Source organism: Lutjanus erythropterus, chromosome 20 (genome assembly GCF_056507025.1).
Source record: "Lutjanus erythropterus isolate fLutEry1 chromosome 20, fLutEry1.hap2, whole genome shotgun sequence".
Taxonomy (NCBI): domain Eukaryota; kingdom Metazoa; phylum Chordata; class Actinopteri; order Lutjaniformes; family Lutjanidae; genus Lutjanus; species Lutjanus erythropterus.
Window position 1 is genome coordinate 28,405,327 of NC_139336.1, and position 22,213 is coordinate 28,427,539.

Sequence of the window (22,213 nt, forward strand, 5' to 3'; positions counted from 1 at the left end):
GGTTCTACAACTAACTCATCTGTGATGTAATCGTTCTACCTAGAACCCAACATAAATGATGTCACCCGGAACCTTCTCTGGAGGTTCTATCCAGATGTTTTCAACCCTCTAAGGGTCCTAACAAAAACTTCACTCAGAGGGTTCTACCATTAACCCTTTTATATTCCGAGGGTTTCATCTAGAACACTCACAGGGTGTTCAACCAAGAACCCTTTTATATTCCGAGGGTTTCATCTAGAACGCTCATGGGGTGTTCAACCAAGAGCCCTTTTATATTCCGAGGGTTTCATCTAGAACGCTCACAGGGTGTTCAACCAAAAACCCTTTTTATATTCCAAGCCTTTCATCTAGAACCCACCCAGGACATGCTGCCAAGAACCCTTTTATTTTCCAAGGATTTCATCTAGAACCCACCCAGGGTATGCTGCTGAGAACCCTTTTACATCCCAAGGGTTTCATTGGGAAATCACACAGGGGGTTCTACCATAAACAATTTTTTATTTCAAGGTGTTTGTTCAGAACTGTCCCAGGGTGTTCCACCAAGAACCCTTTTACATTCCAAGGGTTTCATGTAGAATCCATCCCGGGGGATCTAAAATATAATTTATGAGGGTTTCACTTACAATTACCATTGTTTAAACTAACAAAACATCTTAACATCCATGCTTCGAACAAACATTGAAGAACTCTTTCTTCTGAAAAGGATCCTTTGGATGAAAATGGTTCTTAATGGAACGCTCAGTCTTGCAAAGAACCCTTGACCAACCAATAAAAAAAAAAGAGTTCTTCAGAAGCAAATGGTTTCTGGTAGAACTTCAGCCCTTCTGAAAGAACCCTTTTGGAACTTTTATTTCTAAGAGGGTACTGCGGCTGCAAGTCAGTCAATCATGTAATTGTTAGAACACAGGGTTGAACTATAATTCTTCAGTGGGGGAATAATCATACACATGTGGCTAAGCTTCCAAAGTCTAATATGGTCTGTTTGATTACAGTGGTGCAGGAGGTGGGACTCGGCTCTCAGTTAAACTGCAACCAAAGATTAACAACTCTAACACCACCACACTAGAGTAAACAAGAGCAATAACAGACCATCGTAGTGGAGGAGGATACAGGGAAGAAAGGAACTCACTCTGAAGTAGAATTCCTCGTTCCATTTGGGATTGAGGGTCTGAAACACAAAGCACAGACATGGTTAGACTGATAATTAATGAACTGACTGTATGTTTAAACACAGACAACAAACAGTATTATTGTTCTGCACAGAAAACAGAGCAGATGTATGAAACCTATCCAACTCGTAGTGAGAGAAGAGAGCCCATGTGAGAAATTAGGCTCAATCTTGTGCGTCAATGATCCTCTTATGCTGTTAGAGAGGAAGTTTGTAGCTTCTAACATGTCTCAGTGATTGGCGTTAGTCCTGAGATTAGCAGCCATGAGGATTTTTCACCCACTTTCTGGATGGGTCAGCTCACTATGTGGACGTACACACAGACTGTCTCCTTCTGCTGCCTCACACATTTGATATTTTATTGGATTGGGAACTATGTGAGACATCTAATTAAAATTCCTACGGTGATTGAAACGACTTAAACACTAGAATGTCAATGAAGCCTTAATTTCACAAGTCGCTCTGATTAATAAACACTTTACGACATTTTTACGACAGCGATAAAATAACATCTCTGTTAAAACAACTGCTGACATTGCAGATTTACAACTGAACCCACTGCCCTTTGACAGAACGCTAGTTGTACACAAAAATTTGTCAAACTCTCCTTCATTAAAGACACAGTTCACCCCAAAATCAAACATACATAATTCTCCACTGGCCTGCAGTGTTTTCTAATCCATCTGGATTGTTTTTGTGTGAGCTGCAAAGTTTTTGAGATACCAGCCGTAGAGACATCTGCCTTCTTTCAAATATAACAGAATAGGGCTGCAGAAAATTTTGAAAATATTGCAATTATTTTGACAGGTAGAGCAATTGCGATATGATTCATGATTAGTAGGAATGATCATTTTTGCATTCTGCATTTATATATTGCATTTAGCTACAGTGTGATTTTGATAATATTGTACTTAATTGTGCAGCCCTAATGTCCAATATTTTTTTTGCAGATTACAATGAAGATTGCATTCTATTCATTTTTTAAATGTATTTTTGAATTGGGGGTAAAATGTCCCTTTAAATAATGAAAATTTCCAGAATAGTATGACAAATATAATTTAATACAGGCTCAGAGGGTAACCTCTAGTTAGTGATGTAAGTCTCAGACGGGCTCTTCATTTTTTGTCATATTCACCATCATTTTTCCATCCCATCTTGCCAGAAGCTAAACTCATAGCTTCAACAACAAAGATGCCATCAAAGGTGTCCCACTTAAAGACACATAAGAGCCCATAGAAGAGCCGAGCAGTGATGCTTCCTTTTCTGCTCCACATAGCAGTGCATTGTCAGCTATTTATATCCAGTAAGGCAACCGTGGCCACTGGCAGCATATGTCTGCCTGCGTGGAGGCCTGAGCTGCCTGAATCCAGCAGAGCGTTGGCTGGCAGCAACACTTAGCTAACCTGAACCACCAAGAACAGGATAATTTACAAAGAAATGAGGAAGATGAAGCTGTGTGTCAAAGTTTCACCCCTGCATATTATGTATTTCTACAAATCATTTAATGCATAATAACATGCATTATATGTTCTGCATTACATGTAAGCATAGACTTCATTTTAAACCATACAGCCCAGAGGAATGAATACAGACATTTGGTTCAAAATCACAGCCCATTACAGTCCTTTGACTTTAAGATATCCTCTGAATGGAGTTTATAATAATAGCAAGTAATGGCTCCCCCTGCTGAGAATAGATTTCCTCCCCAAAATAGGCCACTGGGGGGAAAAAAGCTTGTCCAATGTCTGCTTCCCTCTGCACTTCAGTGAACAGGAGAGGAAGCACTGCCTTCTGGTGACTTCCTGTGGTCTCCATGTCTCAAGATGAAATGACTGCCTTGATTTAAAGAAAAATTGTTGGCAGTGTTGGGGGTGGGATTAGGAGGTGATCTCAAATCTGTGATTTAAAAGGGAACTGAACAAAGGCACATTTAAGAGGCTGCACTGGTGCACGTGTGGGAGGAGATTACTGCCAGTCTGATACAGTCCAAAGTCATTAGAGTTCATTAGGTGTGAAAGTACGAGCCAAAGGCCTGTGCAGGACACGGGAGGTAACAACAGTGTATTACAGATGCATGCTTCTTACCTTACGACCTACCTTTTTAATAGTTTTTGTTTGGACTAAGGCAAGCTCTCTGTTTTCATCCGCAACATAGAGGGAAAGTTTGACGTAAGGATCACTGCAGAAAGAAAACAGGAAGACAAAAAGTTAGTGGTGAAAAAGTGATCTTGTGCATTTCACAGTTCTCACTTTGTAACAGCTCCTGCAAATTCACAGGTACAAATCTGCTCCCCACAAGCTTATGAGTACTTAACCAATAATATTTCAAATGCACACAGATGGTACTGCTGATAGAGTGCATTTTAGAACAAATAACAAAACAATATTTTTCTAATTTGTAAGACTAAATGCATCTTTGCTCTTCCATTTAAGAAAATGAGATAAACGGTTTAATAAAATTACCAAACTTATGGTTTATATCAGGTGATAGCTGACTAAAAAGTACAATTCTGGCCAAGCATTAAGCAGCTATGTTAAGTACTTGGCATTTGCTCTTTGAAAGGGTGTACTTGCTTTATTGTGTCATTATAATCAGGGACATGAAATGGTCTTAAAATAACAATAATACCATTAATCGCGATTATTTCTTGGACAATATTAGAGGTGGGACTGATCTGATCCGATGTCATTGTCGGGGCCTGATAATGTTAACATTATGGCATTCATCAAGTATCAGACTCATGACATCTGTCCACATTGTGATCATATTTCTCCCCACTTCTTTTCTATTTGCACACACTACACTATAACAGCAGGAATGAGGGCTGAATATCACTCTTCACTTCTATTCTGCCTTTGCATGTAGAATAAGAGAAATGCATTCCAATTTAGCAATGAAATGTACTTGCCACCTCACTCATGTTGTAACAATAAACCAGCACAGAAATTACAAACATAAACCACCCCCATAACCACCAACTGTAACATTTGTGTTTTGGAATATAAAATGGCACATTTAAACTCTCGGCATCATGAGAAATTATGGAGCTGCACATGTGAATGTCACAAGCCAAAATGCTACAGTGCTCGTCAGTGGTTGAAGGACGCTATAATACCAGTTACATTACACAAACTACACAAGCTTTCCAGACTAAGGTTCAGTTTCAGTCTCATATAATATTACAAATGAAGCTAATGATTGTGATAATAATAATAATCATCATAATCACCAACATAAACATCAAGAAAAAAAATCTATATAGCATTGGTATCAGTAGATTAACAAATTCAGATATCGGAATCAGAACAAAACTGAAAAAACCTGATACATCTTTAGACAATATACTGCCAAACAAAAGTGGTTATTGTGACAGGCCTATCATACAGCCCAGTGTTCATAGCTTTAGTTAGTCCTATTTCCCTTCTAACATCATAGTAACTGTATCAACAGTGCCAAAGTGTAAGATACACTCGAACACGCTGCTTGTTTCCAGACCTGAAACCTGAGTCGGCCGCGAGCAAACCAGCAGATAAAAACTGCTTGCCCTTTGGATATTGTCAGATAAGGCTATAATGTCTTATTGACAAAGCAGAGTGCTAAAAATAGAAACTGCACAACATTATGGGATGAGCGGCACAAAATAGTAAGCAGAGTGTATGTGACTGCGCTATTTAAAAACAGCCAATTGGTTTATTTGAAGGTGCTGACAGGGTAGAAATCTCCAGCGAGTTCTGGATAGAGAAGCAGAGCTGCACCATTCACCAGGCAGACCAATTACTCCACTGATCTCAGTTCCAGCAGGCTACACCAGGTACAGTGCCGGGTTATAACCGTTCCAAAAATCTCCCTTTGAAGGAAAACTTCTCACATGTCTGTGTGCGTGGTAACACTGGACATTTTTTAATCAGTAACTGGGCACATTCCTAAATGAAACGTTTTAACATTAAAACCGAACCTGGATAATACAATTACTTTTACAAATGTATTTTTTTTATTTTTGCACATTAATACGTATTCCTGTTGTTAATGTATATTACATAAAGCAAGTAGCACATGAAAAGGTGGCACTGTCAACAAAAACAAACAAAGCGACTGAAGGGTTCTCATGCATGATTTCGTATTAAAACTGCAACGATTAGTCAAGTAATGAATTAGTTGATCGAAAAGAAGCAATGTGAAGACGTCACTTTGGGCTCTGGAAAATGTGATGAGCATTTTTCACAATTCTTTGACATTTTATAGACAAAACAACTCATTGATTAATCATGAAACGGGCATATTTATCAATAATGAAAATAAATGTTGGCTGCAGCCCTATTCTGTATTGCATTTGCCTTTCATAGCCCTGTTACAATGGCTGCTCTGAATAGATGAGGGGAAAGGAAATGACACACTCGAGTGCTCAAGTGTTTCAGTGGAGCAAAGGTAAACCAAGGTAACTCATGCTGTTAAACCTGGCCCACTCCTGCTGTAATCTAAAAAACAACATAAGAGGTCTGATCCCACCACACTGGATAAAAATGCATATCATGTACACTTTTCACGGGGCATTAATACATTGCATGCAGGCTCGATATAATACCAAACTTTAAATCTTTTTTATCGATTTGTATATTAATTGTTGATCAAAATCAGTGAAAAATGCCAGTCACAATAACTTAAGAGTCTGAGATAACATCATCAAATGTTTTGTTGTGTCTGCCCAACAGTAATGTAAGTAATTTTCACCTGGAGACTTATTTATAAAAATGTTCATAGATTTATACTTGATCTTGGTCTTCAGATCATCTCCGATGCTTGCATTCAATTCATAAAACATACTGGGCTTAAAAGTCATTGCTTATGCTGTTTCTAAGAAGCCCATTTGCTTTGGCACCTGTGATCAATAAATCTCAAATTCACTTAAAATAAAAAATACGGTATTTCATTATAATGCCATTTTGTTAGCAGTTATCCGTATCAAAAACTGCTGCTTCGATTTGTATATTGCATTTGGCCATATTGCAAATTTGATAATGTTTCGATTAATTGTGCAGCCCTATCTTGCAGCTGGGCAACGCTAATTATTCACTGCACTAAATAATGAGTTGACAAACAAAAACAAACACGGTATTCTTATCACATGTTTTATCAAGTTAATGCAAAGTTCATCGAAGGCATGGGTGCTTATGCATCCCAAACTTCAATACCATTACATAACCAGCAGGAAAATCACTGACATCAAGTCTAGACTTTGCTTAGACTTAAAATCATTTCTATGTCAATGTAAGGTTTTATTATACGAGGGTTTAAGTCATTCTTAAGATCACAATTAATCATAAGTCTGTTTTATAAATGAGGTCCCTGGGAAATTCTTGAAAGAACTTAAATGGTTCTTAAATGTTGTCCTTGTCTTTAGCTGTTTGTCTATTTCAATCTTTCTGTAAAATGTCCTCAGAACTATGTGCAAGTGCTTAGAGAGCAACTTAAAACCAGTCAAAAGTAAAATTACTTATATTTTTACACATCTTTGGTCAATAAAGCTGATTCTGATTGTGACATTAATAATCCAATCAGCTCCTCGAAGTCCAAGTTTCCCATAGAGCTTAATTTCCCTGTGCTTTCCTTCCTGTCTCTACTGTGTGTCCTGAAATAACCTTGATCACACATAATGTAACAGATGGTGTGTTTGTCCAGTGTAGAAGCATCAGGCTACATGAAGAATGACATCATCTAATTTTTCACTCCGACACAATATCTAGCTGCGGCACAGAGCTTTCAATCTTCCCAGATGACAGGAAGCAAGTTGAAATCATTATTTTTTCCCTGCTCTGGGTGAGACATTAGTGAAAACATGTTGCATTTCCTGTGCAGTAAATGACATTTTGATTGCAGTGGCTAGACTCAACACACAATGTAAGAAATTTGATTTGAATTGCATTGCAACCCCATCGACAAATGCATTTTAAATCTCATTTGCCACAATCACTTTCCATGGGATTTTTTTTTTTTGCCATCAAGGATTGATATAAGCACTGGTCTAATTCCAGTATGGATGTACCCAAAATTAGATTTGGTCTGCCAGTTGGAGCGCAGCCTTGCATTGATTTTACAGAAGCAGCTGAGAAGAAGGAAAAGGAAAAAATGCAGAAGGAATGGGAAATATTAAAAAAATGAGCTGCAAATGTTCCCCAAGCAAAACTGCTGTTGCTTGATTGCTAATTAGCGTCACCATGAACCCCGCAGCCTCTAATTGTGTGTTTGTGCGGTTCTGTGATGTACTGTGACTAAACAGAAACAAAGGGCCTACTGTATCTAGACTGCACTGAGACTCCTTCTTGTCTCCTTCCCTCTATCAACAGAAATCCTGCTCAGGGAGACAGGCTACTGCAGGTCAACGCCAGAAGATGAAAGCTCGCATAGGTCACTGGACTCAAATGATAGCTCCGTCCACTTGTTGTCTGACTGCATGCAAGTTTCTTAAGCTTCCATCAACACCTCACACGAACAACAGAGCAACAACAAAACCCAGGGCTGTTTCATTTTAGTCTGGAACAACAGAGCAGAACACAATAGAACAAAGTAGCTGTATAACAGAAAACAAGTCCAAAAAAGTTGGGACATTGTGTAAAACATAACCAAAAACAGAATGCAATGATTTGCATAAACTTTGACCTAGATTCAACTGAATACAGTACAAAAACAAGATATTTAATGTTCAAACCGATCAGCTTTGTTGTTTTTTGTAAAAAAATTAATAAAAAAAATAAACTCATTCTGACCTTGATGCCTACAACATGTTCCAAAAAAACATATGTACGACTTCAGATGCTCAACAACCCGGTGTCTCTGTTGTCATATTTTGTATTTCATAACGCACCACACATTTTCAATGGGAGACAGGTCTGAACTGCAGGCAGGTCAGTCTAGCACTCCAACTCTTTTACTATGAAGCCAACATGTGTGACGTGCAAAATCTGTCTCGGCATTGTCTTGTTGAAATAAGCAAAGACATCTCTGAGAAAGACGTTGCCTGGATGGAAGCATATGTTGCTCCAAAACCTGCATGTGCCTTCCAGCATTAATGGAGCCTTCACAGACGTGACAGTTACCCATGATGCCATGGGCACTAACACACCCTCATACCATCACAGATGCTGACTTTTGAAGTTAGCACTGATAACAATCTGGATGGTCCTTTTCCTCTTCAGCCCAGAGGACACAACGTCCATGATCTCTGAAAACAAGCTGAAATGTAGACTCGTCAGGCCACAGCACGCTTTTTGACTTTACGTCAGTCCATCTCAGATGAGCTCAGGCCCAGAGAAGTCTGCAGCATTTCTGGATGTTGTTGATATATGTCTTTCCTCTTGCATTGCAGAATCTTAATTTGCATTTGTAGATGCAGCAACACAATGTATTTATTAACAACAGTTTTCCCAAGCACATTTGGTAATATCCTTTATACGATCATGTGGGTTTTTAATGCAGTGCTGCCTGAGGGGTCAAAGATCACAGGTATTCAGTGTCGGTTTTCAGCCTTGCAGAGAATTCTCTGGATTCTCTGAAGCTTTTAACAATATTATGATGGTGAAATTCCTAAATTCTTTGCACTTCTGTGTCAGTTTTTGACTGGCACTTTATTACAGCCTCACCCCATCCATTCTTGTGAACGAGCCGTTAGAGGATGCCTGTAGTTGAATATCCAAAACAGGTGTTTTTGAGCATTTCACAACTTTCCCCAGTCTTTTGCTGCCCACATCTCTAGTTTTTTGAAACATGTTGCAGGCATCAAATGAGTGTAAATTTAAAAAAAACTAAAAAACATTACATATCTTGCCTTTGTACTGTATTAAACTGAATACAAGTTGAAAATGATTTACAATCACTGCATGCTGTTGTTATTAACATCCCGATTTTAGAACTGGGGTTGTACAATGGGAACTGGTTTGGAGCAAAAAAGAAGAAAAGAACAAGCCAGCACTGTTTGAGCATCTTCTGAAGTGACAGACTGCCAAGTCAGCACTGTCTCCTGTGGTAGCTTGCCACACATCGAGACCTCATTCAGTGTTTCTTCATTACAGTTCAGATTTCTCCTGAGCCAGGCGGAGCTGTCCTGCCAGCAGGCCATCAGGATGCGAACACATGCACTCTGGCATGTGAGGAGCATTCACACAGTGCTAAACATGCCAGCCTCTTTCTCTGACAATGTCGGCTTTCTCATCGCTCATGTACAAAAGCATCACTATGAGCAACAGTAGGAGCAGTGTTCACATTTAGATGAGGCTTACACTACTCATATGGTGATTTCAGCCACATGCAACGTGCATTAATAATATGCAATTAATCATGTTTTTTTCCAGATCTATACCTCACTTAAAATAATTTATTTCTGATTGTATGAGTAAACCTTCGCTCTAAATGATGTTGTGTCATCAAGACTAATCTTAGACCTTCTCGTGCTTGTTGTTTAGCAGCAGAAATTACTGATTAGCTTCAGTTAAAGAATGATAATATACAATCTAAACATTACGTGGGATGGCATTACTGCACCACTACTGTATTTGCATTCCATGTTCATGTACAAACCCCTAGGCAGAATTTCTTACAAGCTTAAAATTAGTTTTACTCTCTTCCTGTACACCTGACTTTATTTATAGCCAACTATGTGATACAGAGGTGGGAATCTCTTGCCATCTCATGGTTTGATTCGATTCCAATTCAGAGGGCTACAATGCGATTATTGATAAATCTTGATCTCCATCAAAATTTTAAGCTTTTAAGCCAGGGGGTGCCAGTCAGCTTGTATTCGTCTGCAGTTGCTCACACTCAGCCCTTCTCACTAAAACTCAAAGTGTAGCCTTGTTTAGAACATAAATGCGATGCACAAGTTCACATTCGTTACACTGCACTGTCCAACTGATTTAGGTATAATGAATGTAAAGCCCAAGAACAGGGCTTTAGACTTCTGTTTAATCTTTCAAGAGAGAATTGTGATACACATGAGAATCAATTACTTCTCCGCACACCTAAAAAGACAAGACCTCTGGGCTTTTCCATTGGTACTTTTGCACCGAGTCAAACCTTGCTGCACAGATTTGTATTTGCATTGCTACTTTTACCGTGCCGGGCTGCAATTGTGTGCCTGCAGGACAGCAGAGAGAAACAGGCTTTTAAAATTTCTGTGTCAGTATTTTTGTGGCTTCTAACTGAATATCTCTGGTTTGAAGTTTCGCCTGTCTCCCGCATCCCTGTTTGAACTTTCAGGTATCTGCCTTACTTAACTGTTTCGTGTTTGTTTGTAGCTGATAGGAGTTGCGTTACTTAAGTTACTGCTGATGAAATCCCTACATTTCCTGATGTTGCTGCTTCATAATGAATGTGTTTAAAAAACTAAATAACAGAGGACTTCAATTATGGAAAATTTATATTAAATTCAGTGTTGATCTCACACAGTCAAGCCAAGGTAGCACATGAGTATGAAAAGGGGATAATACAGGGGTGTGGTGAGTTTTGCAAGCCAGTTAGTTTCATGGCTAATGTTAGCAAACATGTGTCTACATGAGTCAACCTAATCACATCATTGTGCCAAAGTGAATATAATATACATACACACACACACACACACACACACAACACATACTACAGTATATTACAACACAGTCATGAATAATAAACACTATAATAATGACAAAAGTTAAAATTAAGAAGGAGGGGTATGATTTGCAATGGCTTATGAGATGAGTAGTTTCCTCACTCTTGAAGTAATTATGTACACAGTTTCCAATCTTTTTGTGCTCAGAGTCAAACGTTTTAAGGTCGCAATTCATCTTGTAGTTGGTGGCTCACTTCCAGGCGTAAAACTGTTTGTATAAAGATTTTCTGAGACGTCAATGGAGTGAATGAAAGGGAAATTAATTTCTGAAAACGGTGCCATTCAAAGGTGGACGGTCAACGCTGAGCCCTACACCAACACCCGGGAGAAGTCCAGCAGTGTGTCACTGAAGTGTTTTAAACACGTCTTTGAAAATAATGGCAGCCTTCCTGAAGGTAAAAATATTCTGACTGAATGGATGGGTTCATCCATTAAAAATTAACATGTGTTATTATCCTTAAAGTTTGGTCCTGGACTGACAGAATGATGCATCGAGTCTAGACCAGTTCATAAGAACTTCCATTTAGTGTATGAACAAAATAATAATGACTTAGCAGTGATTGATGGTCGCTCAGTGTTTTATCAATTGATCATAGTGTTCAGGCACTGCAGGTACAGAAAGGCAGGCAATTAAAATGCAGGGGGCAGAAGTCACAGAGCTTACTAACTAAAGAGAAGACTTTAAATCTAACTGCAGAGGGACATTGTGCAATGTCACATAAAAGTTGTGAAAACAGTGGGATACACTTCATAACAGAATCACATGGAAGAAAAGAAGGGCGGACAACACATGACTAAAAGGTCTCTTAATGGACATAATGCTCGAAGGACCCTGAAAGGTTTAAGTTTAACACCTCTGTCTTCCTACACGTGACAAAGTATGTGGCATGTATAATTATTAGTCAAGCCCTTTTATCTAGAAAACCTGTAATAGAGGTGGGTTATGAGTAGGCTAGGAGAGGCTGGTAGGTAATCATTGTTTGACACCTTAAGTTCAAGGTCTTTGAAAGTAAAAGGAATGTAGTGAAAGTGCCTAACACTGTGCTGTCCAAGGTTGAGAGGACAGATTAAAACGAGTCCCTCGAAATCAGAGAGCAGGATGCTAAGTGCAATGTTATACAGCATCCGCAGGTTCTGTATTTCAGTCACTGCGGGGAGTGGTGATGATACAATCTCAACAGTTAACACAAGTTCAACCAGTACATTATACACAAACTTGCAATTTTGTCTAATCACTGCAACTTTTTTGCATGATAGTTGCCAAACATGTATGTCTCAATGAGGTGCACTTACTCATTTACAAAAGAAGCATATTTTGATAGAATTTTTTAAAAGCCTATTTGTAAACGTTACTTGCGGTTTTATTCTCCCTTCCTTTTTTTTCCACTCGCTCCTGTAATTTCATTGCAAACAAAATCCTAAAATCATTGCATCATGTATCACTTTTTTTTTTTTACAACAGCTGCCATGAAATCAGGCATTTTAGGCTTCAGCAATAAAAAAAAAAGCCCAACAAAATCCTGGAGGGACTGAGCTTATGTTTGGTTTTTCTTATATAACCATCCTTGACAAATCCTTATTGTTGACTGAAACGCCTTGATTAATTATTGTATGTTTCAAAACAGCTATAAAAATTACAATAAATATGTCATACGTAATACCAAGAGCAGTTGGCAGCAGCTGCAATGACCAACCCACCCGACCAGTCTTAAAATGATAACATGAAAATGACATAACGGCGCAACGACTAAAAAACCTCTGATGAAAACAGCATCTTCTGTTGCGTCCTAAAAAAAGAAATCCTGTGATGCTCACCTGGCTCCGATGATGTCTTTCTTCGCCAGATCAATTCCTGCAATGACCTTAACCCGCAGCACTCTCGTTTCATGCTGCAGAAGAAGAAAGAGATGGTGGATCAAAACATTTCATCAAAATACGGTGAAAAGAAATGATCTCATCACATCACAATCAAGCCACTTCAGACATTTCAAACTGCTGGCTGCACTAACCTGCCTTTTTGTGTCAGTAACCCTGACCTAGAAGTGAAGTGAGGTGTATCTGAAAAGCTTTCGGTTGTGAGTGACACCAGCATTTAAAACCTGGCAAATGACATAAGCTATAATGAAATACTGCACAGAAAAATACCAGTAAGGGGCCTCCAAAATCAACAAAATACGAAGGTTACTTGTCGCAGCTTTAATGTAGAAGAATACTGAAATTTTTTTGTGGCTGTTAATTTTGTTTTTGTTGTTTATTCCCCCGTGTGCCAGGGAAAATAATCTTAATTATAACAAAACAGCACACATTTCCCATACATCATACCAGCATGGTGTCCAGCCAGAGGCTTCCACTCTGAAAACAGCTGCTGGATATGCTAGCTACTGTTGTGTGATCGCAAATACCTGGTACAACATTTAGTGAGCGCAAAATTGATGTGACACAACAGATAATCATCCGCCAGTGATAAGGATGTTAAGCCAATAAATTGCTGTATTCCTTGTAGAAGAGTTGAACAACCTCGCACCATGATTGGTTTACAGCTTTACACCCCTACTTTTCTCTACTTCACTGCAACTTACAATTGAGTCTAAATGACACACAGCTTTTTTATTTTATTTTATATGCAACAAGTGCTGGAGAATGGAGAAAATGAGACTGTGGGGGTCGGAGGCCAGGCCAAACCAGCTGTTAACTTAGGCCATGGCTTTGTTGAGAGAGTGTAGCATTACTGAACGCTTACATCATACAGGGTCTCATGGAATGTAGACTCACAATTGTCTTAAAACAAACACAATGAGACTCAATGTCTGTAAAATGGTGAATTTTAACGAAAAGCTAGCGAACACTTTGCTACGTCTCTTGTGTTGCAGTGTGTGGAATATTGTTACAGGCATGCCTCCTTTCCCATAATGACTGACAGACAGAAGACCGAGCTATGAAAGTGAAATGAGTTACCTCATCAAGAAACCAGAGCAAACACAAACACTGGCTGAGTTTCGGTTGCTCACAGTCCATGAAATAAACTTTTTCATTACATGTTTTAATCTTAAATGTCAGAAATACAAATTTAAGGTGTTATGGAACATCTGGCCAATGACTGTATCTGCTGATATGTCATCTAAATTAGCTTACAAAGGCCATATGCAAATCTCTCCTCCTGCATCCTGTTGAAAGGCTGACAGTTAAACCTACTGTTGAAAGAAAGAAGAGGACAAACTCAACAATCAAGAGTCACACCCCTATTTTTCTTTGACAACCTTGAATGAACATACGAAAGAAATATTTTCAGACATCTCTCCGCATCATCCCAAAAAATCCCAAGCCTTGCTATTTATGACTGCATTAGTAATGCCTAATAGGTAGGTGGATGATATGACAGCTGCTCGGGTGGCAAATTATTTTGTTTGTCACTCAGTGGATGACTCGTGACAATCGTGCTGCCATGTAAAACAAAGTTTGCAATATGGTGTTCTTTGTGCTACATTATTGATGCACCCAACAAATTTGTAAAATCAAGATTTGTTGTGGATGTTGATAACAAATGTGATTTTTGTAAGACTTAATAAAAAACTTACTTAACACATATTTCATAAAGCAGGGATCGTAATGATTAATAATTAATCAATATTAAGAAGTTAACTGAATAAAAGGTATTACTTATAAATAATCAGTAGTCCAGAAAATGCAGTAATTGTGCCTCATTTGACATTATTGTGTCTGGCAGAGGCATGTGTTGAATAAGGAAACTTAAAATGAGAAAATAATTTAAAAAATTTAAATGAGAAAGATATGAGATAAAAAAAAAAACGCATTTTGTACCTATTTATTGTTAATGATTAATAGATTATTCATTTTTTAGCATTGTCAACATGTTAGCATTTTGGTTAAGGAAAATGCACAAAAACTCAATTATTGTGAATGTCAACCAGGGTTGTGTAAAAACAAATTGGAAGTATCATAACAAAATCATTTTGGTACACAAACCAATCATTCAAAGCAGCTGGAAGCTGAAAATGTAATACTAATACTATCTTGTGAAAATATTAAACAATCAGAAAGTTCAGCAGACTGTCAATCTATTTATTTAAATGGGGAAACTTTACATCCTTAATAGGATCTCCAGGCCCATCATTTCAATCATTCAAAGTCTATTCAAATTATACAAAAAATGCATTCATATAGCTAATATGACACAATTATTTTCAAAAGACACTTAATTTTATCGTCTGCTTTTTCTCTTAAGCTATTTATACGTCATCTATTTTTTATTTTTCCTCTTATCTTTTTACATCACATTTACCTGTTGTTGACATATAGATTGTATCATACTTGAGAATAAGGTCATGCCTGTGATGATATTTATTATGATGGGTATGTTTTTCTCGTACTGTCACATGCTGTAAGTGAGGGAATGTAAAAAGGAGATATTAAAATATATATATACATTATCGATGCACATCTGAATGTGCACACAGTTCACCACTGAAGTGAATATCGACCTCAGCTGACAGCGCAAGACTTGCATGCTTCAGCTTCAGTCTTCAAACTCGTTTAGTGGTCAGCTCACCATTACACAGGTTTGATTACAGGCAAGAGGCAGTGTTTAAGTCTGACAGACCGGTTAGCTTGTAATGCCATCTGATCTAGCCCTCCACATCAGTGTCTTCTCTTAACATCTGGCAAGCTACAAGTCGTTCACACAGTCATTTTAAGTAGAAGATGTAGCAACGCTATTAAGCTTTCTCGGTCGAAACGGATGGTTTAATTCCAATGGTCTGAAGGCACTGTTGTGCAGTTGTAAGGGAAATTAAGGGGAGTAAAGTGCTGGACACGCAGGCAGACACGCAGGGGGCAGGAAATTGACAGCTGCCTGAACAGTACTATGGAATGCAACCGTGGGTGAGGGTTTGTTAGCTTATCAGCTAGCGTTGGTGTTAGCTATCTTTGGCTGAACCCCCCGTGGGAGACACCCATTTTTGACTACATAACAAAGCTTTGTTGAGAATAAAGCTTACCTCATCTTCTGAAAGTCCATATATTGGCTCGTAAGTCGCAGCCATATAGTCTGCGGTCCACGCTATACACACAAAAACAAGCCGCCTGGCAAAGCGAGCTAGCTAGCTTTGAACAATAAAGTCCCACTTTCCCCTCTCTGCCGTGCGGTGGTGGTCAAATCCACGGTGAGACCAAGTCCTTGGCTCGGCACGGGGTTTTGGTTCGCAGCTGGATAATGCAAATAAATCCTCGCCAGTGTGGTCCGTCCAGGACACAACTTGAAAATAAAAAAAAAACTGTGTAAAAAATGTCTCAACTGAGACAGATCGCTTTTGTCAACTCCGAGCTTATCCCCCCGAAACGTTTTGACACTTGACTTCCTCCTAACAGCTGAACCAATCGTGTGCCAGTTAGACGTGATTGATGTCAGAATTAACCAATCAACTGCGTCGTGATACCCTAAAGCTCCTCGCCAGCCAATAAATGTGTAGTAGGCGTGGAGACGGGGTGTGTCGTCTCTGTGTGTTTTTTTTTCGCTTTTTTCGGGGTGTGTGAGGCTGTGTCTCGTAAAGCAACCAAGGCTAACATTGTCAGGATATTTTAAGGAATTTGTTTAATATATAACAGCACCATTTCCAGCTAACGACTCTCAAGAAGGTGGTTACTCCTCGCTCTGGTCATTACCATTCAGCCCTGAGCGCGTTCATGTTAGGGGTGGGGCTTGTAAGCACACAGCCAATCACAGGTGACATGCACAGATCAAACTACTGATCCGCATCACGAATTTAGGTCGATGCAGCGGCAGAAGTTACCGGAGTCACCGTGGGAAAATATATTACCTCTGTTTTTCTCTAGGTCAGTATTCAGAATTTGATATAAAAACAAGCGATAAGCGAGTGAAAATAACTAATGACCACACTGGACCGAAACAGGCCGATATAATGAGGTTATAGCCACTGTATGTCAAATATAAAGACAGGCTTTAATGTATATTAATAGCATAGAGACATAGCCAGGGAAAATTCAACCCTTAAGAGCAGATTAATAGCAGTTAATGAGAATTATTATTATTATTATTATTATTATTATTATTATTATTATTATTATTATTATTATTATTATCATCATCATTATTATTATTATTATTTGTTGATGTTGTTTTTATATAATTATTTGTTTATTCATTGACTGCTGGGTTAGGGTTAGATTTAAGTATTTTCAATATTGTAATATGACATGATAAAGCTAAATATACAAAACAAATGCTACTAGTTAATACTAGAAGTAAAGGTTTCAGTCAACTGTTATTGTTTTGAAGGTTATTATTACGACTCATTGGTCCTGTATGTAAGGACTTTTCTCAGTCATCAGTCAGTCCCAGTTTTATTACTGTGTTCATTCATTTAAAACAAAGCTCTTTGCGTGTATTGTTTTAAGAATGGTTAAGCTATTATAGATTACGTGCAGTAAATATGAGATGACTCATGGTGATGATGCCTTTTTGTCATTCATTTACCATTCATTCATACCTCGCTATGATACAAGGACTCCTCATACGTACAACTTCAGACAGACCCTCGAGAGAAGCCGCCTCACAAACACACACAAAGCCTCCAGACAGAAACTACTTTACACTAAACCAAATGAAAAGAAAACTAGTTGACACACTGGAAGGAATCAACCACAAACCAGAGCAGATTGGTGGGGCTACAGGAGCAGAGAATACTTTCAGAGAAAACACACTTTCAAAATTTAAATTAAGGAAATCCTCAACCACATACAGACTCAGTGAGCACAACCTCTCTGTGGAAAGAGGCCGCCATGGGCAGGCACCCACAGCACACAGCAGGAGGTGGAGACCGAGCTGCACTTTTTAACCACCTGCCCACTGTGAAACTCAACAACGTGCAAAAACAGCAGCAAGATATGTGAGCTGTTATGACCCAAAAAGGACCTCCAATGGAATACAACCACCATGAACATTGTCCCTCCACTGACCATTCACACTGCGCTAACACATTTACTCTGCATACATACAGCTTATAACTATAACTATATATAATATACTATAACTTTATAGTTCTACCTTCTACCTACAGTTTTTGCAACATTTATACAGTAGTGAATATTTATACCTACAGCAGCTTAACTCTTTTCAACAGTCTTTAAACTTTGCACTGTCTCAACAATTTTTGCACAGTCTTGCTCTGTCTGTACACCTCCAGGCCTGGCTTGTTATCCTGACTGGGGGAACACACTGGAACCAAACAAACATCTTACATATTTGTGCACTAAATGCTCTTTAGGTGCACAATTTAGCACACTGATCACTAAGAAACATTGGGTTGTTTCACTATGTACTAACTAACTATGTACTAACTGTATATGGTTGAAAAAGATTGATTCTGATTTATTTTAAGCCATTTTTGTACTCATTTCTATATATACACAAGAATATTTCTAAGAGCAAATCCACATTATGTACATTTTTATGGGTTTTTTCACACTTGCTTTGGGAATGTGAACATCTGTTTGCCCTGCCAATAAAGCTGTTCCGAAATGAATTGAATTGAGAATTGAATTAAGAGGCGAATGAATGTAATGTTTGTTTTTTCTTTCATCACCGACCCTATACTGCTGCTTACAGACGCCTACATCAGTAATTAAATTCTACAAGACTGCATAAAAATGTAAAATAACAGATTCAATTTTTTCTTTCTTTCCACATCAGGCATAGGCTACTATTACATGAACGTAGCGCTGCGTGTCTGCAGTTAACTGGCTCTGATTTCCAACAAGTAGGCCTCTGACAAATGTCTTTCCTCACTCACTTTACATAAAGACCCCAGTGTGGGTTTGTTACCAGATCACTTTGTCAGACCAGTTCCCAAAACAGCCACTAGATGTCACTACATAGTCATAATCTCTTGATGGTTTTCCTGGTTTGTCCCTGCAGCCCTCTGATTCCAGCTGTGCAGTGACTGATGGTGCAAATACCACATGGACACAAACAGAAGTCACATGCTATAAACAGTTGCACTGAGGAAGAGGAGGACCTCAGTCCCTCACCTCTGACTGCAGGTCAAGCCTCTCTCCTCCTCGTTGCGTCATGAAGCACGCACAGACATGCAAGCTGTCACGCCAAAAATCTCCAGTCACAGTCATTGCTGCACACATGCACGCCTGCGACACCAAAACGTTTATTATGACCGACGGAGAAAATGATAAAAGGGGCAATAAATCTGCACTCTGAACTTGTCTGTTGGGGGCATCCATCAAGTGTTCAAATGTTCACTGGCATCCAGCAGGGCTCTGTCGCATAATGGGACTTTTAAATCAATGTGAAGAGCAGATGGCCATATTATATAACATTATTGCTTCTAAGTACAGCTGACAAGCGGGGAGGCAGAGATTTCCCAAGCCACATTTTATACAAAGCCATCATTCAGTCTGTTTAAATGCTTGTTTCAACTCAGAATTCTTGCTTCTAAATTACTACGTTTATTGGAGACATTAATGAGAATATTCATCAACGAGCCAATCAAAATAAAATTTCTCAAATAGAATATAGTAGAGAGAGGGTCTGGTATTCAGGCATCAGAAAAAGACAAACTGATTAAACAACACTGACATGTTGCAGACAGGAAGGCTGTTTCACAATAAGAGGACATGTAAGGTTAATTTTGTCTCTGTTATAGCTTTGAATGAAATTAAGTAAATTTACTTGAGTGCTATAGTTTGAGGAACTTGTGTTTTGCTTGAGTATTCCCCTTTCATGCAGTTTTGTACTTCTACTCAACCACAACTGGGAGGGAAATGTTGTACTTTTTACTCCACTACATTCATCTGACAGCTCTATTTACAAGTTTCTTTTCATATTAATATCGTATTTTACACACAAAACATATTATGGTCTTATAAAATATAATATATTGTTAAAGATTATACTAATAATATATAAAATCTTAAAATAAGCTCAACCTCAGCCAGTTACAACAGTAAAATGCCACTTACACATGAATGCATCAATAATATAACAATTATATGACATCTGATAATATAGGGCCTTCTCTGCGTTTGAGTATTTTTACTTTCAGGAGGTACTCATATAATTTGCTCACATAAAAGTAGAAATAACTACCACAGTGAAGAAATACTCTGTTACAAGTACAGTAAAATTATTACCATCAAAACATGCATAAGTGTGCAAAGTACTCATTACACAGACCGGCACATTTTAGAAAGAAAATATATCATTGGATTATAATCAATAAGTTGATCAGCAAGTATGATTTTAATGTTGGAGCTGGTGACATTTGGGCTAATTTTAATCACTTTATATACTGCTGTGTAGCTTAATAATTTATCTTATTTGTTAACTAATACCTCAGTTTATGAAATAAATGTAGTGGTTACAAAGTAACATAAAATGGAATCAGGCTACTCAAGTAAAGTACTTCAAAATTATACTTAAGTCAAGCACTGGAGTAAATGTACATAGTTACTTTACATTGCTGTTTACTTCACTAGATTTTGACGATCAAACTTACACTTAAGTGACATTTTCAATGCAGGAATTTTACTAGTAACTGGTTACTTTTACAGTGTGGTATTTTTACTTTTACTTGAGTCTGAATACTACCTCCACCAAAACAATGTTATACTGAACATCTGGACAATGCTTTATTATCTTGATTTTATTGTCTTATGAAGCACTTTATAACACACATACTTTATAACATTTTTGACTTTTCCCATGTTTAAAATTGCCTCCCATGATTTAATCTGAGGATGGTTTGCATTTTTAAGGCCAAACACACATCGCTGTGTGTGTCTGCACCACTTTCCAGGAATTTCTATTCCCTCAGCCCACATCTTTGACATGAATGCCTTCGTGCGTGTTTGTGTCTGTTTCTATAAGATCTCTGAAGGTGTGGCTTCCCAGAAAGTGAACACAATGAGCAAAAGGGAAGTTCAGTTCGTGACACGATGTGCAATTCATTCAGCTTTGTGTATTTCAACAGTGAAAATTCGTCATCTTTTGCAGCCTATAGCACTGTGAATCTGCAGGGAGACTTTATGATTTGCATCCACACATCAAGTCACTCTGTTTCTGAGCATGTTTAATCTTATTCAGGGTAAAATATGTCCTATTTTTTATTATTTTGACATTTACATAAAGATACAGTCTTTTCAGTGGGAACATCATGCTGTAAATCAAGTATGACTCTATCTTTCTGTCAGAGGATTTGTGTTTCTCTATCGGTATGATGTGATTTTCTTTCCTTTTAGAGAATTAAAAACATACATAAAATTGTGTAGTAATCCTTTATGTATCCATATCAAACAGTTTAAGTAGAGATAAACTCAGTGACAGATAATGGGAGGGCAGGAGAGGGAGGGAGCGATGTCAGATACTTGGAAACCTCACTATGTTTACAGCACCCAGTAAGAGGAACCAGTGAAAGGACAAACACTGTTTTAGCAGGACAGGGTGTTCTGATCGTCACAACTCGTTTTACAATATTTGTTCATACGTAGAGCGAGTAAAAGTCACTAAGGTAGCAGCAGAAAAAGGGACATATGTTGTCCTGTATGAGGACAGGTGACTATTGTTTCGCAGAGAAAACCAAGATAACACAGAATAATGAATATACTCACTCACTCAACCTGCTTTAACATTATTGCATGAGAAATAATAATCTAATGATATAATATGTAATAGTAGTCACAGTCACAGCAGCCTTTTTCTGCTTCGAGGACTTTTACTTTTAATACTTTAAAGTATATTTGGCTGATTACATACTTTTGTTTAAGTAGCTTAATTTATTGCTTTATTTAGAATAGGAACAGTGGACAATTTATTGCACCAGATAAAGCCCAATGCTACTTTCCATGCGTTGTTCCTGAGTGGGTGCACAATGTACATACTGAGTGACAATGACAAGATATATGAATACACCTGTAGGGTGGACCAGTTTGCATTCAGAGAGACATAATCCGTCTTTAATGACAACATGATTGTCTGTTTTCAAACCGTTTTTAACATTAACATTTAACATTATCCCACTTATTACATGATTACTTAGCATGAAATAAAAATATTAAAAATGGCACACAATTATGTGACACAAAATATTAATTTTAAACTTATTTTCACACTTTATTTTGCAACAGTGACCTCACTGTACATTATCCTGCTTGTTACATGGTTATGTGCCAAAAAATAACACTAAATGTTAATTTTAAGATGATTTTAGTGATTTAACAATGATTTTATAGTTCCTCCAGAGTCCATGATCAGAGCTGTGTCCATAGCAACAGTCTCTTATACGTAGCAACGATCTGCTATAAAGAAATAAAAGACCTTAGAATCCTGTAACTGACCAATCAGGATTGAGTATTTAACAAAGCC

At 38.0% G+C, this 22,213-nt stretch overlaps 1 protein-coding gene across 5 annotated transcripts in view; it reads right to left on the minus strand.

The window, feature by feature from the left end:
* nedd4l (NEDD4 like E3 ubiquitin protein ligase) overlaps positions 1 to 16,172 on the minus strand; it is a 68,553-nt gene extending 52,381 nt beyond the window's left edge. For 3 of the 5 annotated variants that reach the window (XM_084746319.1, XM_084746317.1, XM_084746315.1), the window contains exons 1-4: positions 15,819 to 16,172; positions 12,619 to 12,692; positions 3,266 to 3,347; positions 1,130 to 1,168 (exon numbers count right to left, since the gene is read on the minus strand). In XM_084746319.1, the coding sequence (XP_084602445.1) occupies positions 1,130 to 1,168; positions 3,266 to 3,347; positions 12,619 to 12,692; positions 15,819 to 15,863 (240 nt within the window). In that variant the 5' untranslated portion in view covers positions 15,864 to 16,172. Of the gene's footprint in view, positions 1 to 1,129; positions 1,169 to 3,253; positions 3,348 to 12,618; positions 12,693 to 15,818 lie in introns of all 5 variants that reach the window. The other 2 variants (XM_084746316.1, XM_084746314.1) reach the window with 1 other exon arrangement.
* Positions 16,173 to 22,213: the final 6,041 nt, after the last annotated feature.